At 41.9% G+C, this 18,089-nt stretch overlaps 1 protein-coding gene across 2 annotated transcripts in view; it reads left to right on the top strand.

The window, feature by feature from the left end:
* The window catches only part of NRG3 (neuregulin 3), a 393,773-nt gene that overhangs the window by 362,130 nt on the left and 13,554 nt on the right, over positions 1–18,089 (top strand). For both annotated transcript variants that reach the window (XM_064145391.1, XM_064145390.1), the window contains exons 5-6: positions 687–789; positions 7,690–7,816. In XM_064145391.1, coding sequence (XP_064001461.1) covers positions 687–789; positions 7,690–7,816 — 230 coding nt within the window. The remainder of the gene's footprint in view (positions 1–686; positions 790–7,689; positions 7,817–18,089) is intronic.

The following is an 18,089-nucleotide window of genomic DNA, read 5'->3' as shown; positions in this document are numbered from 1 at the left end:
GTTTTCTAGGCTTTACTTTTTTTAATTTCTCTTGAAAAAAAAATTAATTTCATTCTGTTCCTGTTTTAGAGGACTATGAGATTTATTAAGGAAATTTCTTCTCAAAAAATAAGACTTCCATGAAAGCAATATCTGGTGCATTGTAGTGTTGTAATCACTGGGTTCTATCCATGTTGATTGAATGAATCCTTTACTACGGGATGTTGCACATAAGCTTCAAGTACAGGGAATGACATGGGTGTAAAGACATTGTAAACACCATTCAATCTAAAACCACCATATTTTGGATAGTTAGAAATCTGAGTTGTGTGGGACCTTACGAGAGCTCTGATGTAACATTGCCCTCATGCAGAAAAATTCCATTATCATAGGGTGCTTTATCCTATTTACAGTATTTAAAAATAATAAAAAAGGAAAAATAGCAGAGAAAACATGAAGCTATTCTGATTTTCATTATTATGTATTGGAACCAATTTCTAAACCTTGCCTAGGAGGCTACAACTCTTTGAACCTTATCTAGATGAGAAGTTCAGAGAAGCATCCATTCTGTTGAGGAGCTGGCTAACCCAGACCTCCAGATGTTTCATATCTGTCTATCACTGGTGAAACCATTGTGTGCTGAAATCCACTTTTTTGCAAGTACTGTTTGATGATGCTTTCATAATTCTTCATTTTGCTGTTCACAGAGAGCGAAGAAGTGTACCAGCGCCAGGTGCTGTCTATTTCCTGTATCGTCTTTGGCATAGTCGTAGTGGGCATGCTTTGTGCAGCGTTCTACTTCAAAACAAAGTAAGAGGCTTCACCTACTGTGTTTGTTATTTAGCTCCTGTCCTTTTTTACAGCTTTATGATTCTTCAGTTTCTCCCCTCCTTTTGAAGCTGTTGTTTTCTCTGGACAGGTTAGAATAGCATCCCATGGGTCAGGTTAGATTGGTATCCCTTGGGACAGGTTAGAATAGCATCCCATGGGACAGGTTAGATTGGTATCCCTTGGGACAGGTTAGAATAGCATCCCATGGGACAGGTTAGATTGGTATCCCTTGGGACAGGTTAGAATAGCATCCCATGGGACAGGTTAGATTGGTATCCCTTGGGACGGATTAGAATAGCATCCCATGGGACAGGTTAGATTGGTATCCCTTGGGACAGGTTAGAATAGCATCCCATGGGACAGGTTAGATTGGTATCCCTTGGGACAGGTTAGAATAGTATCCCATGGCTACATTATCTAAGTAAAAAGCAAAAACAGTAAACAGGAGTAATACGTGGTAGTAATATTTTCTGATATCAGGAAAGAAGAAATTGTGTCCTTCTAGCTCTTTTTTTGACAATCGTACTTTAGAGTCTCTTACTATTGGTGCAATAATCACTACCCTCTATGAAAGTAACAGTTTAAACATACCATAACCTGTTTGCTTTTCACTTCGTATCCCTGAACATCCCTTTTGTTTCTCTATGCTCAGAACAAAAGTAAAGTTAGAAATGCAGGAAGAGGCAAGTTCTCTGCAAGCATCCACAACCTGTAGTAATGGCTGTAGACTGCTGACGGAGTTGCAAAATGACTGTCTGTAATGCACATGCATTGAACTGTCCACGTATGCTGTACTAAACTATTTTTAAGTGAAATATTCACTTTCCACTCTATCCTCCCAACTGAACATTGTTATAGAGGAGAGGCTGAGGGAGCTGGGTTAGTTTAGTCTGGAGAAGAGGAGGCTCAGGGGAGACCTCATTGCTGTCTACAACTACCTGAAGGGAGGCTGTAACCAGGTGGGGGTTGGTCTCTTTTCCCAGGCAACCAGCAACAGAACAAGGGGACACAGTCTCAAGTTGTGCCAGGGGAAGTCTAGGCTGGATGTTAGGAGGAAGTTGTTGGCAGAGAGAGTGATTGGCATTGGAATGGGCTGCCCAGGGAGGTGATGGAGTCACCGTCCCTGGAGGTGTTCAAACAAAGCCTGGCTGAGGCACTTAGTGCCATGGTCTAGATGACTGGCTAGGGCTGGGTGCTAGGTTGGAGTGGATGCTCTTGGAGGTCTCTTCCAACCTGCTTGATTCTATGATTCTGTTGTTATGTGTATAACTTGAGCTTCAGAAGCCTCATAGCAATTACATAACATGCATATATTTATAAATCTGTTCTGTATGGTTGTTGTCCCTCATTCCTGTTGCAGCTGGAGCTCATGAGAGAACACATATCAATATGAATAGTACCTGCACGAGGTTAGTCACGACAGCTGAGCATCACAAATGGGGAGGCTTGCACTATTTAAAAGTTTGGATGCTTACCTGAATCCTCCTTTCTAAAAATTCATTTAATGGATGTAGAATCTGATGAGAACTCCTCTATAGTTATATTTTTTTTTAATAAAAATTGACATTTTTATAGAAAACAACAACAAACCAAAAAACATTTGGAGAAGTCACCAAGCTTTGATTTTATTTCTCTTTTTCTTCCTTTTAGACTTTGCAGGTGGTTTTTGCATGATCTGTGTGAAGATTTCTATTACTTAATGTATCATCTACACACTGCTACTCATTCTAATGTCTTGAGGGATTTTGATTATGATTTTGATTAATTGTTCTTTGGACCTAGAGTGTGATTGTGATGGTAGGTGGGATGATGGTGGGGCAGGACAGTTCCTCTCAACAAACTCCTTGGTTGCAGTATGAATTGTGAGTAGAAGCAGTTGTTTTGGCACTGCATTAGAAATGTCATTATCTGTAGAAGAAAAAAGGAATGGATGTGTGGATCTGTAGATAAAGGAGGAGAGAGAGAATAAGGTGTTTTTGTTCTTCCTGGAAAGGCTTGGGCCAGTTGTGCTTCATATCTCAGCCAGAGGTGGGGGCATTGGGATTGGGATTTTATCTGCATTATAAATATGATAGTCAGGATTTACTGGGAAGAGTGGAAGTGTGCTTTTACCAGGTTCTGGAAACTGAAGTTTGGAGAGTAATGAGAAAATGAGCACTTTACTTCAATCAGGAAGTCTTATCAAATATATGAAATGCAGTAATGATAAGATACCAATCAGTTGCAAACTGCCTGGCTGTGGGTCCTTCTGGCAAACTGTCCCAAAAGTGAGTGTCTAGACTGGTTGCATAAAGGCCACATAAACCAGTTTTGTAACTGAGACATCAGCCAGTGTCTTAAGAGTATAAAAATTAACAAGTTAAAAGTGCCTCAACCCTTATCATACGTTAGCTTTTAGTCAGGAGATTTTCAAGAGCTTCTTCATCAGGCAGACATGTTTTCATCATGCTTAAAAGTTATCAAAGCCTTCCTCCTACATGGGGCCTAATCCTTGAGTTTACTCTGATGCATCAAAATTGTGAAATGTTGCTGACATCTGCCAGGAACTCTCACTGGTGCACCCTTTAGGAAAAAAAAGTTTCTATGAAGACACAAAATGACTTTTTTAGCCTTACAATTGTCTAACACCTGCTCCTAGAAATAATGCTTCTCTGTGCATCATTAAACTAAAAGTCCTTCTTTAAAGTAAATTAATTCTGAGGAAATTTGGAAGTATTATTAAGCCCTATGCTTTTCCAGTTATTCCCTTCAGGGTAATCATCAAGAAAGAACTGTAAGTATTAGCAACAGAGGGAGAGTACAGTAATGGACTGATCTTTATGGCTTAGACTCTTATAAATAACTAGCAACTTCACTACTTGCTGAAGTACCAATACTTCATTGGGAAATGCCTCTAAAGTAGAACACATAAGAGCCGTTGTTCTGTAGTCAAAAATGATGAAATAAATATCTGAATCAGTGAATAATTTTGAATTATTAATAAATAAATTGCAGTTTCATAACTGCAAATTCTATAGTTTGGCAAAACGAATGTGTATAAACCTAACATTAATGTTAAGCTGTGTGAACATAAAAGGAAATTAATTATTAGGTTGTTCCTCAGTAAATTACTTTCAGGAATTTCAAGTGTAATGTTAAAAGATTGCAGCAGTGGGGATGAATATTCCAGTTTACTGGTGTGTGTTTATAGATACAGAAACAACTCTAAAGCCAAGTTCTCTAAACAAATCCAAATAAGAGTTCCCAAAAGTTGTAATTTGTTTTGTTATTGTCCTGATTACATTCTAAGAACCTTGCCTGTATAAGAGAGACTCACAAAGTCTGATGCTGTGATCATGTTTCACTGTCATTGTTTAGTCTTCCTATGAAGTTTCCACTCAAAAAAAGTCATGAAAAAGTCTGGATGTTCCATACCATTATGGAAAGCTGGCTTCCCAGTAGGACATGAGCATATATATATGCTTATTTTCACAGTGTGTGATACACCTGGGCAGAAAATACTCTTGCAAACTCTAGAGTTGCTTTTTAAAAAATTGTATTTCCCCTGGAATTCTATGAAAATCTAAAGAGTTTGGTTTAGGATTTACAAATTAAATTACTCAGTTTCATTGGTTTGGAAAAGATCTAGATATCAAAAAACTTTTTAAGAGAGATGTTTCAGAATCAACTGATTGGACAAGGGGGTTGAGTTTCAGAATCAACTTGATCTGGACAAGGGGATTGAGTCCAGCATCAGTAAGTTTGCAGATGACACCAAGCTAGGAGCAGGTGTTGATCTGTTGGAAGGTAGGAGAGCCCTGCAGAGGGACCTGGACAGGCTGGATGGGTGGGCAGAGGCCAATGGGATGAGATTTAACAAGGCCAAGTGCAGGGTTCTGCACTTTGGCCACAACAACCCCAAGCAATGCTGCAGGCTGGGGACAGAGTGGCTGGAGAGCAGCCAGGCAGAAAGGGACCTGGGGGTGCTGGGAGATAGTAGCTAAATCTCAGCCAGCAGTGTGCCCAGGTGGCCAAGAGAGCCAATGGCATCCTGGCCTGCATCAGGAACAGTGTGGCCAGCAGAACAAGGGAGGTTATTCTGCCCCTGTACTCAGCACTGGTCAGGCCACACCTTGAGTACTGTGTCCAGTTCTGGGTCCCTCACTTCAAGAGAGATGTTGAGGTGCTGGAAGGTGTCCAGAGAAGGGCAACGAAGCTGGTGAGGGGCCTGGAGCACAAACCCTATGAGGAGAGGCTGAGGGAGCTGGGGGTGGTTAGCCTGGAGAAGAGGAGGCTCAGGGGTGGCCTCATTGCTGTCTACAACTACCTGAAGGGACATTGTAGCCAGGTGGGGGTTGGTCTCTTCTCCCAGACAACCACCAACAGAACAAGGGGACACAGTCTCAAATTGTGCCGGGGGAAATATAGGCTGGATGTTAGGAGGAAGTTGATGACAGAGAGAGTGATTGGCATTGGAATGGGCTGCCCAGGGAGGTGATGGAGTCACCATCCCTGGAGGTGTTCAAGCAAAGCCTGGCTGAGGCACTTAGTGCCATGGTCTGGTTGACTGGCTAGGGCTGGGTGCTAGGTTGGACTAGATTATGTTGGAGGTCTCTCCCAACCTTGTTGATTCTATGATTCATGATCCTAATTAATTTGACACTACAAGTCTTCAGATTCTATCAAGGTCATTCTGATAGTAATTTTATAAATTGTTTTGTCTAAAGAAGCGTTTTGAAAGTTTGGTAAGTTTTTGTGCTTGAGGAATTAATATCCTCACCCACCCATATTCATAAATCTGACCAATGATGAGCATGAGCAGTAAGTGACTGCTGGGGGCGCGGCAGGGGCAGTTGCCATCCAAACAGCTCCCTTTCAACCCCTTGAAAACATGAATTATAGAATGGCTTAGGTTGGAAGGGACATTAGAGATCATCTACTCAACATCCCTGCCATGGGCAGGAACACCTCTCACGCAGACTCAGCTGCTCGAGGCAGGGGGGATAGGTTGGACTGGATGATCTGGAAGGTCTCTTCCAATCTGATTGATTCTATTGTATGAGGCATCATCCAAAATGGCCTTGAATATCCCCAGGGAGGAGGCATCCATAACCTCCCTGGGCAACCCATTCCAGAGTCTTACCACCCTCATACTGAGAATTTCTTCCTAAGATCCAGCCTAACCCTTCTCTTCCTCAGCTTCAAATCATTTCTCCTTGTCCTATCACTAGACACCCTTAGGAACTGTCGGATCAGAATGTGCCACTTAGAGCATTCTTACAATGTAAATTCCTTCTTTTTGATTTGCCATGCTGTTCCAAAATAGGATGTGAGGCACTCTAACAGGTGCTTAGAGGTCAAAAATTTATCATAATTTATGGTGCATATACAGAAACAATCTGTAACAAATACCTGCTTCTAAGCGGGTGCTTGCAGCTTGAATTTAAGCAAATGCTTCACTTGTGCAACACTGAATCAAAACTAAGGGACTCAAAGGCAAAGGAAATGCCATATATTTAATACATTTTAAAAGATATTATTACTGAATATCTGACCTGTGATTTTTTTTCACTGCTTGCTTTCTTTCTTATTGAGGGGACTTGCCCCTCTCAGAATTTCCTCCCTTGACCACTTAAGTCATTTTCCTCTGGTTTCTTACACTTTCCTGTACTAGGCACAGACTCCGCTGAAAGGAGGTGAAGTGTCAAACTCATTGGCCTAAGTCACGTAAGATGCTATCCAAGTTGACAATGTCACAAGGCTTTCAGCAGCAAAGTCACCAGGAATTTTTCAAACCATTGCTGAATCTGCTTTGCTCTTAGCTTTGGTATTGAAAGACTGCATTTCTTTTATTTCCTACTGCCGCTTCTCTGAAACCACTTTCTCCTGAAACTTGGCTTCACATCAATTGGTGTGTTGGTGGTGTAACAAAGTGGCGAGTCCTTGACCTTGCTGGGCAGTTCCCAGAGACTTTGTAGGTTCACTGCTGGAGATGCATCTGCTGGGGAGGAGGAAAAAAAAAAATTAAAAGGAAAGCTGGAAGGAATTAAAATAGTATTGTGGAGTTATTTCTTGTGATCATTTAAAACTGATGATAGTCTCAACCACTGTAGCTTATCAAAAAATGGAGGATGATAAGAGACTTTAAATATATTTTGCTAACAGTTTTTGCCCAGCTGAGTTATCTGTTTGCAGAAGATAAAAGTAATACTTAAAGTTTGCTGCCTCATGTCCTCAATCATTTACAGAACTTTAAAACTCAGTTTGTCAGTATAGCATGGCAGAAACAGAAAGCCTTTATGAGTAGTGTAGTTATCGCCTGAATATTGTGAGTGATTCATTGAGCAGTAGTCCTGGCTCTGACATACTGGATCCTAGTATAATATGTCAAAAAAACAGCCTCAGATACCATATTGATGGAATTTTTTTAAGTTTAAGTATGTAAGTAAAAGCTGATCTGAAGAAGATACTTTGTTATAGGCCAAGTCTCATCAGCTAGTACAAATCTTGGGTTCTCCAGCACTTTCATAGCCACGAGGCACTAACGCCTGCTGTACTTGCCAAAATCTTTGTTCTGTACCAGAGCAAACTGCTTTTTTAATATTCAGGCCTACTTGCAAGCTACCATTAAACATGCAACGGATGATCTTAACACAATTCTACACTGAAAGAAATAGCATGCTATTGCAACAGAGTAGAAGGTGTTTTAAACAGAGGAACTCTTTTTTCTCTATCCCTTGACCGCTACATCAGAATATTAGACACTAGCGAATTAGCTCAGCTGGTTAACCCTAATACCATGAAGTTTTGAACAAAGGGAACTGTGACTATAAAAATATCATGGCTGTAGTGGAAGATCAATCTAGCTCTCTCTTACATGAATTTTATTTCTCTCTGTAGGAAACAAACAAAGCAAATTCACGAACAGCTGAAGGAAACACAGAATAGAAAAACCTATAGCCTGAACGCTTCCAGCATGATGGCAAAGTCAGAGTGTGTGGCACAAAGCCGAGTCCAGCTGCAAAATGTAAGTAATCCTGCCAGCTATAACACTTAATAGCCTGGCTGAGTTCCTGCTGCTGATGGCAGCACATCGCCATGTTGCTATTAGCATCTGAGCAATGGGAACAAGAATTACCGTCTCTTTGATAAAATATTTTCTATCAAGCCTGGTAATGGAAAACACCAGGCAGGCAGTTTTTTTCCTAAAGTTATTTCCATGGATCCTGGTATATTTCCTTTGTGCAATAAACCTTGCTGAGCCCCTATAGCTCTGATCCAGCAGCGGAAATCGCTGTTATAATTTCTGACAGTATGTATATGTATGGTTTATAGGTGAAGTGGGAGGTCCTTGACCTTAAGGAATGTCAGGTTTTCCAACAATTAATGAACCTGTTGAGATCTGTCACAGTTAATTCAGAGTAAATCTGAAATAAGTTTACACATGAGTCACTGTCCCTGGAGGTGTTCAAGCAAAGCCTGGATGAGGCACTTAGTGCCATGGTCTAGTTGCCTGGATAGGGCTGGGCAATAGGTTGGACTGGATGAGCTTGGAGGTCTCTTCCAGCCTGGCTGCTTCTATGATTCTATGTAAAATGGTTGTAAACATGTACAGTAAAATGTCAGTGAATGCTTTCCTGTTCACTAGCGAAGGTGTAAAATGAAAGGCTTTGCAGATGATCTCATTTTCCTGGGATTTTTGGTACTAGAGAGACATTAATTTGTCCAAATTAACTTTGAAATTGTTGTCATTTTCTGTATATACTTATATGTAAGTGTAAAGGGTTAAGCTTCCTGGGGGAGAGGTCTTGACCCTGACTCCAGGTCATCCTGACCCCTCTCCTGGAGTGGGTCTGAACACTACCAGGTGTGATGGTTAGCCCACTCTCCCTTGCTGTCTAACCCCCATATAAAAACAGAGGAACTTCCTCTCTCTTGCCCTGCTTGCCAGCATCACCATCCTGTTTCCTGCTACCCTTTGTTTTACCACGTGGCCATAATCCACGAGGCAGACAAAGCCATTGCCATCAAATCTGGTTGTATATATATATATTTTGTATCTTGTTTTCCCCTTCCCTATATCTTTTGTAACTTCCCTGCCTCAAATACCTTTTATTGTTAAAATTTTCTTCTTTTAGCTTCCAAATTGAAGTGAGACTGTTTATTTGGGTGTGCTTTACCTTTTCCTCTCTACATCTAATTTCCTTTTCTTTGGGAAAGAAGGGGGAGGAGGGGAAGACATCCTAAAAATTGTTATTGATTCTATTAACTGTATTTGAGTCTCTGGGAAATTTAAACTAGAATGGAGACAGTAAGTTAATACAGTCCCACAATCGTGAAATGTGTAAAACATATTTGAAATAGGGAACTTGAAGATGATCCATTTGTTTAGCCCCAGATGCAAGGTGCTTTCCTTCCAATGCATGTCAGGTATCTGAGCTTTACTTAAAAGGGCTGACTACCAAATTTGCTCGATTCCACCCATCAGAAAGTGGGAGTTTAGTAGAAGCGAGCACTCACGGCCACTAAGCTACAGACATCTGAACTCCTGGTTTGTATCTAATTAATGTGGAAGTAAGTGTAAGCCCTTTTAAACGATGCAGAGTAAGCAGAGCCTCCATGCTATGACAGAGCACTTGGCAGAGCATAGCTTGTGTTCACTGAAAGTTTATTTTTCTAGGAGCATCGTGGTAGTCCTGGTATGCTTTGTGGTTCAGGAAAAATATGCTGTAGTTCCACTAAATTGGCATAATCACAGTTTAGGGAACCGTTCACAATTCTTTGTTTCACTTTCAATTCATTCAGTCATATATTACTTCTAGCCCCTAAGGAAAAAAAAGCCTCTTGAAGTATTGTTGGATTATAAGGATAGCAACAGAAGGTAAAGTCATAAAGAACTTCTGATACCCTTTTGTTCTAACATGTAAAGTAGGTCTTGGAAATGCTAAGAATTTTTCTTTGCCCTTTTCTCACTGCAATTCAGAGCAATATTTTGTCAAGACAGCATCACAATGAACTATTTGATATCTTCAGTTCAGCTGACAAGCACATCAGCTAGCTTTATTTAAGTCTTTTTATTTTGTCACAACAATAGCTACAATGGTTGAAGTAGCAGTTTGTAGATTCCAGATATTAGAGATTGAAAACATTTTCCTTTTTTTTTAATTCTAACCCAAATTTTCTTTTCAAGTTCTAATGCTTGGTGTTCAGAGTGGCATTATCAATGCTGGTAATTAACACACCGTTTTCTTATTGTTGTGGCTGCATTCAGGCAGCTATTTTTTCCTTGCCATTAATGCATTTTCCCTTTGGGAACAAAGATGCTAAGGAAGAAAAACAGAATGATCTTGTGCAGGATGTAGCGTAACAGTGCAGGGTAATAATGGTTTCTATTGTTAGCAAGGTTTTAGTGCAGGAATGCATGTAGGCAGTTCATGAAATATTTACAAAACTTGGCAAATTGGAGGGGGCTGGAAAGGGCAGGGAGTATGGCAAGGCAGCAGAAAAGAACTTTGAAATGTTTTTTCATAGAAATAGCTGAGTGGCTCCCCATCAGAGGCCAGAGGTCTGCCCAGAGGTGGGAAAGGGGCCAGGCAGTGGCACAAGATGGGGAGCACTCCCACTGCACACTCCTGCAGCTGTGCTGCCAGTCACTGCCTGGATGTGATCTTTATGCCATTCCCATCTGTGACTCCTACCACATGAGTCTGCAGAGAAATCTTAGTTCTCTTCATATCTAGGAGCTAATCAAAAACTTCAAGTAAATTAATGTGGTTATTTTCTGGAGACAAGTCCTCCAGTCTGGTGTTTTGGTTTGTGCAATTCCAGAAGCCATTTCTTCTTCCCTTCCAAGTGCTCCTTTACACAAGAGAGTTGTCTTACTTATTTATCACCTTTATCTCTTTCCCTAAAAAATTCTCCAGTACTTCTTCCCTGCCTGTTTTGAATAGACCTGATGTTCTTTACACCTTTCTTTTTCTCTTTCTGCACAGAAGACATTAGCATAAACCTGAGAAGAGTTGCATAAGGTTCCTTATTCTTGATGACTCTTGATAGCTATTCTAATAATGCCTGTTCTGAAAGAGCCATCCCACCTTGACTCAAGTGCTGCTATATTTAGTAAAGGATGCATGCATCTTTCCAAATGCTGTGTTGCTCAAGAAAGGAGCAGGTGTTGATCTGTTGGAAGGTAGGAGAGGCCTGCAGAGGGACCTGGCCAGGCTGGATAGGTGGGCAGAGGCCAATGGGATGAGATTGAACAAGGCCAAGTGCAGGGTTCTGCACTTTGGCCACAACAACCCCAAGCAGCACTACAGGCTGGGGACAGAGTGGCTGGAAAGCAGCCAGGAGGAAAGGGACCTGGGGGTACTGATAGACAGTAGGCTGAAGATGAGGCAGCAGTGTGCCCAGGTGGCCAAGAGAGCCAATGGCTTCCTGGGCTGCATCAGGAACAGTGTGGCCAGTAGGACAGGGGAGGTTATTCTGTCCCTGTACTCAGCACTGGTCAGGCCACACCTTGAGTGCTGTGTCCAGTTCTGGGTCCCTCACTTCAAGAGAGATGTTGAGGTGCTGGAAGGTGTCCAGAGAAGGGCAACAAAGCTGGTGAGGGGCCTGGAGCACAAATCCTATGAGGAGAGGCTGAGGGAGCTGGGGGTGTGCAGCCTGGAGAAGAGGAGGCTCAGGGCAGAGCTCATTGCTGTCTACAACTACCTGAAGGGAGGTTGTGTAGCCAGGTGGGGTTGGTCTCTTCTGCCAGGCAAGCAGCAACAGAACAAGGGGACACAGTCTCAAGTTGTGCTGGGGAAAGTCTAGGCTGGATGTTAGGAGGAAGTTGTTGGCAGAGAGAGTGATTGGCATTGGAATGGGCTGCCCAGGGAGGTGGTGGAGTCACCGTCCCTGGAGGTGTTGAAGCAAAGCCTGGATGAGGCACTCAGTGCCATGGTCTGGTTGACTGGCTAGGGCTGGGTGCTATGTTGGACTGGATGATCTTGGAGGTCTCTTCTAACCTGGTTGATTCTAAAGAGGTTGTACTTATTTTCCAAGGCCCAAAGTGTAGCAGATAGTGTTTGAAGTCAATTGTGGTTGTAGATAGCTTGACAAATCTGAGTGAAATACCTTTTCTTCTCATTCCCTTCTTACCCCTGACTGGACTTTAGGAAAATAAGTACCATTTGTTACCTATTTTCAAAACGAGTTTGTAATTTATTATTTTTTTTTTAATGAGAGAAGCCATGTGAATGTGTCAGAATTCCTCTTAACAGGAAGATGCTTCATTTTTAAACCAAGTACAAAAATGAATGACAGTTTTGTGTTTTATTCTGGCCTAACTCATTATACTTGCAGCTTGCTTACGTTACTGCAGAAGGTAAAGGACTCCATACCTCAATCCCCATGACATCCCCACTCTATGCCAATTGAAGCTTCTTTGCAGGAGTGTGATTGTAAGAGCTATATACAAGGTTAAAAGCTCTGAATGTTTGCTTCTAAACACTCTCTTTTTTTTATGAAAATTATTTTGTTTAAGCAAAGCCTGGATGAGGCACTTAGTGCCATGGTTTAGTTGACTGGATAGGGCTGGGGGATGGGTTGGAGTGGACGATCTTGGAGGTCTCTTCCAACCCGGTTGATTCTATGATCATAGAGTACAGATTACTGTGCAGCAATCCGTATTTCAAAAGGCAGTGTTTAAGAGATGGATTTGAAGTGTTGGACATTCCCCCAAGTCCATTAACCATCCATTTAGTAGGTTTGCTGTTTCAGATGTGAATATTCAAGCTAAGCAGCTGAATATTTAGGAAAAAGAGTGGAGCTCACCAACTCAAAACTGTAGGCTATTTAGAAGTCTTTGCATTTCACTGGGTTTTTTCCCTCTCTGATCAGTAGGGAGAGTCAGACATTTGAGTTAAAACATGGATGTTTCCCTGTTTTTTGCTATATTCCAGTGAATAGCATTTGGTTGTTTGGTTTGTTTCAATGTTTTGAAGTGTCATATGTTTTCCTTCTCACGTTTAAATTCATTACATCCTCTGCTCCCTTACTGTTTTCAGCTGTAGTTTCTGTAAAGTGAAAAGGAAAAAAAAGGGGGGAGGGGTTAGATGGTGTCAGGACAGTTGTAATCTCTCTGAACTCCTGCTGCTCATAGCTGGTAATTGTGTTCACTTCTACTGAGTCTATTTCTCTTGGTATGAATATAATTATTTTATTAGGATACAAATGAGATGAAAAATACTGTATGCTGTTAGCAGAGTTCATTTTCATTAATAACTCATGGTATTTCCCCAAATCTCCTTCAAGTCTTTTCCAAAGTATTCTGGCAGCAGCACACTTAATTGCTTGGTAAGTTTGTCCAGTGTCTTGGATTTGGATAGTACCACACTGGTCCTCTCGCTATGCTTCTTCATTCAGAAAGATGTGACAGTTTTTAACGCAGGATCTTTGAGGTGCACAGGAGATGCAGATTTATTTCACCTAATGCATGAAAATGAGAACTTCCTACTATTATGTTCCACTTCCCAAAGAGGTATTTGAATAGTGTGCTCCACCAGATTGCAGTAAACAATTCCATTTCTTCATAGGCAAAAGGAAATAAACTGTTGTTCTCATCTGCCCCTCTTAGAAAGAAAAGTCCTTTGTGTGCCCTCATAGGCTGTGCAAGGGGTGAGGGAAGGTATCACAGTATCACCAAGGCTGGAAGAGACCTCACAGATCATCAAGTCCAACCCTTTGCCACAGAGCTCAAGGCTAGACCATGGCACCAAGTGCCACGTCCAATCCTGCTTTGAACAGCCCCAGGGATGGCGACTCCACCACCTCCCCGGGCAGCCCATTCCAGTGTCCAATGACTCTCTCAGTGAAGAATTTTCTCCTCACCTCCAGCCTAAATCTCCCCTGGCACAGCCTGAGGCTGTGTCCTCTCATTCTGGTGCTGGCCACCTGAGAGAAGAGAGCAACCTCCTCCTGGCTACAACCACCCCTCAGGTAGTTGTAGACAGCAATAAGGTCATCTCTGAGCCTCCTCTTTTCCAGGTGTTGTGCCCTCCTGTTTTTCTGTAGCACACAAATCCTCATGAACCTTAATTGTGCTCCTGATTACTGGCTCCGTCTTTTTTTCCACTTTAACTAGAGAGTTTCTTTAAGTTCTCATAACTTGACAAATATGTCATACAACTAACAAATATATCAAAAATACTAAAAGCAAACAAACAAGCAAAAAAAAAAAAAGGCAAAAGCAAAGCCACACATATTTAAAAAAAATAGACCCACAACCCCCCCCAAAATCAAACCAAACAGCTGAAGCCTTTCTATTCCTTTAGTGATTCTGACAGCTGTTGTGGTTGTTTAAGAGTAGCCTTAGCCTCTTTTACCTTTGTGGATTTCAATACTTTCTCCCATGGTACTAAGTGGATCTATTAATTCCCCATCACTTTCCTTCTGAGGTGGTTAATGTGCTTTTCATGCTGTAGTGTGTGTGGTTTCACTTTTCACTCCACTTGTTTCTAATAGCTTGCAATCAGTAGCTCCAGGTTTCTGGTACTCTTATAATGAGAGGGAAGAATGGTCTTTCTGCGTCTTGTTGCCTTTTGTTGATAGCAGTAGGAAGTAAATTTGGTTTTAGTCACTGTGAAAGAAATGCAACTAATATACGTTGAGCAACAGATACATTTACATCTTTTGATAGATTACTGTGTGGTTTTGCCAGAGTTACAGTGTGACTTACCCAAGAGTAAATTTCTCTCTTTCATAGTGCATGACTACTTAGTAAGAACTGCCAGCATAGACAAGCTTTGAATATACAGGCCTCTGCTTACAGTATCACAGTATCATCAGGGTTGGAAGAGACCTCACAGATCATCAAGTCCAACCCTTTACCACAGAGCTCAAGGCTAGACCATGGCACCAAGTGCCACGTCCAATCCTGCCTTGAACAGCTCCAGGGACGGTGACTCCACCACCTCCCCGGGCAGCCCATTCCAGTGTCCAATGACTCTCTCAGTGAAGAACTTTCTCCTCACCTCCAGCCTAAATCTCCCCTGGCATAGCTTGAGGCTGTGTCCTCTCGTTCTGGTGCTGGCCACCTGAGAGAAGAGAGCAACCTCCTCCTGGCCACAACCACCCCTCAGGTAGTTGTAGACAGCAATGAGGTCTCCCCTGAGCCTCCTCTTCTCCAGGCTAACCAATCCCAGCTCCCTCAGCCTCTCCTCGTAGGGCTGTGCTCAAGGCCTCTCCCCAGCCTCGTCGCCCTTCTCTGGACACGCTCAAGCATCTCAATGTCCCTCCTAAACTGGGGGGCCCAGAACTGAACACAGTACTCAAGGTGTGGTGTAACCAGTGCAGAGTACAGGGGCAGAATGACCTCCCTGCTCCTGCTGACCACACCATTCCTGATGCAGGCCAGGATGCCACTGGCTCTCTTGGCCACCTGGGCTCATGTTCAGGTGGGTATCAATCAGCACCCCCAGATCCCTTTCTGTCTGTTTAGAACTACTGTTGACAACAAGACATATAAAGCATATGCTAACAACTGTAAGGACATTAAATACAACCACATGACAGGCTTTCCTTCAAGGTCAGCCCATCCAGAAAGAATAACTGTCTCTTTACCTTATTGAGTCACATTCTCTGAGTGTAATTTGAGGCTGATGTTTCTGCCTTCTCAGTCGTTTTGAAATGGAATCATAGAATCACAGAATCAACCAGGTTGGAAGAGACCTCCAAGATCATCCAGTCCAACCTAGCACCCAGCCCTAGCCAGTCAACTAGACCATGGCACTTCATGTCTCATCCAGTCTTCTATTGAACACCTCCAGGACGGTGACTCCACCACCTCCCTGGGCAACCCACATCTCTTCCAATGCCATGTGCATTTCTGGACATTTTATTCATATAATTCTGGGGAAAACATTGAGGAGGAAGAGCCAAGAAAAGACAGGAGGAGGGATAAGTGTTTTGTTTTGCATAATACTAGGATAACAGTGTCAGGCTGTTCTGCTGCACTTAGAGTGGCATTTGTTATTGTGGATCCTACATTTTAGTATAAGGAGTACAAGGCATGGAGCAGGGGAATTATGTGCTCACAGAGGATCAGTGACAGAGGCTGATTTCTTGTCTCTAGGCCCAGGCTGCCTTTGCAGATTCCCCTAGCATTAACTAGCAGGGGGTGAAATTTTATTGGCAAGGAGTTGATTTTCTCCATGAAACTGTGAAAAAGTGAAAGTTTACATAGTGGTTGAGTTTCAAATGCTGTCATTATTCTTTAGCCATACAGAACAGCATTTCTCAGTAATTCCTTGAACAAGCACAAATGATTAAGCAAGAAAACAATAAAACTGTTTTAAAATTCCAAATGATATAGGTAAGCTTTCAGCTTGCAACCCACTGAAACAGTCCTTTGAGAGCATTTCACAACTTACTCTCCATCGTGGATGAGTATTTGGCAGCTCACAACAGTCAGAGGGCTCCAGAGAGCTCAGCCCAGGTGAGAACTGGGCTGTGGAAGCAGTGAAATGCATTCTGCTGGAATATGGATGAAAAGTAATCCCATCACATACTTTTTTTGAGTACCAACTGATACTGCTGTAAACTCCTCACAGTAATATTTTTCTCCAGAGATGATCTCAGAGAAGGGATGTGGCACTTAAGAGTTAAGCTAAAGAAGAATAAAGAATAAACCAAATTGTATTTAATCCTATTAATATATGTGAATGATGTGATGCATCCAAAAAAGTTTAGTTATGTAATTTATATTCTCTGTATATTCACAGCCTCGGTTTAAATCATGAATCATGTTTTCATTGTAAGTCATGTTACAGCTATTGCAGTAATTGATCAAGGGTGCATCAGAAAATGGCACAAAAGAAGGGTTGAGTTAGGGCAAGAAAACTATCCTTTGCACACTGCACCTGAGTGGTGCTGAGCACTGGACTTTCAGTATAGTTTTCCTAGTCAGCAAACTATACTGAAGAGCAGCTTCTGGAGGTCCTGCTTTTCCCTCAGTTGTGATGAGCAAGGGCTCTATATAGAATCATAAAATCAACCAGGTTGGAAGAGACCTCCAAGATCATCCACTCCAACCTAGCACCCAGCCCTAGCCAGTCAACTAGACCATGGCACTAAGTGCCTGAGGCAAAGCCAGGCTTTGCTTGAACACCTCCAGGGATGCTGACTCCACCACCTCCCTGGGCAGCCCATTCCAATGCCAATCACTCTCTCTGCCAACAACTTCCTCCTAACATCCAGCCTAGACTTCAACCCAGCACAACTTGAGACTGTGTCCCCTTGTTCTGTTGCTGGTTGCTTGGCAGAAGAGACCAACCCCCACCTGGCTACAATGTCCCTTCAGGTAGTTGTAGACAGCAATGAGGTCCCCCCTGAGCCTCCTCTTCTCCAGCCCACATCCATCTTAACCATGGATGTAGCAAGAAGCGCAGCTTATCTCTAACTCGTTTCATACTCGTGGCCTTACAAAACATTGGGACCTTCAGTTTAGTATCATGGACAAACACAAAAAGGGACAGAAATAACTTCTTGGCACTAACCATCCATTCCTTACAGAGCTCAAATTGATTTATTCAGGTCAGACATCAAAGACAGTTTCAGTTCTGCAGCTGGCAAAATAACTATTAAAGTTTAAAACCTTCACAGACATCAGTACCTTAAAAATCATAACTGTCTGAATATTTTATGAACAACATTTACAAGTGACAAGTAAGATCATGGTAACTGAAAGAAATGAGTGGAATATGTTTCTTATTATTTCAGTTGTGTTTTCTTCATGCATGCAGCAGCATTGTTTCTTATAGTGGCTCTCATAGAGTTGCCTTTAGAAGTATACAGGCAGTGATTTTGGCCCTGTTTATGTCTTTATTTCATGCAGCAGAAAGAGAGAGAAGAGCACTGGAGAAAAAGTTGAAAATCTCTAATTTTATCTATGCAAATCAGTCTCAATAGAAGGCCTAAACTGCATGTGACCTATTGTTAGAAGAGAGTGATTCTGTATGACTTTCCTTTTCCATTTTCGTGAGGTATGGGGAAATGTAGACAAGTGAGAATCAGAAAATAGTTCTGAAATCTTAAAGGAGTTCTTGGTCTTTTGTTAGACAACAAAGTAATTATGAAGAGGAACTGTATGTCAAAAGAAATCCTACTGCCTTCTCCGAAAAGGTTTATGCTGTTGATCATGGCATGTCATTTTTACCACAATGGTTGCTTTTTTTATTTAGTATTTTAAGTTCTATTTTCTTTCTAAGATATTTAATCACATAATAGCTTCCCCAATACCAGAGTATCCTGAAAAGCACATG

This window comes from Pogoniulus pusillus, chromosome 6 (genome assembly GCF_015220805.1).
Source record: "Pogoniulus pusillus isolate bPogPus1 chromosome 6, bPogPus1.pri, whole genome shotgun sequence".
Lineage (NCBI taxonomy): Eukaryota > Metazoa > Chordata > Aves > Piciformes > Lybiidae > Pogoniulus > Pogoniulus pusillus.
The sequence above is the reverse complement of the archived record's forward strand: the minus strand, read 5'-3'. Positions and strand labels throughout refer to the sequence as shown.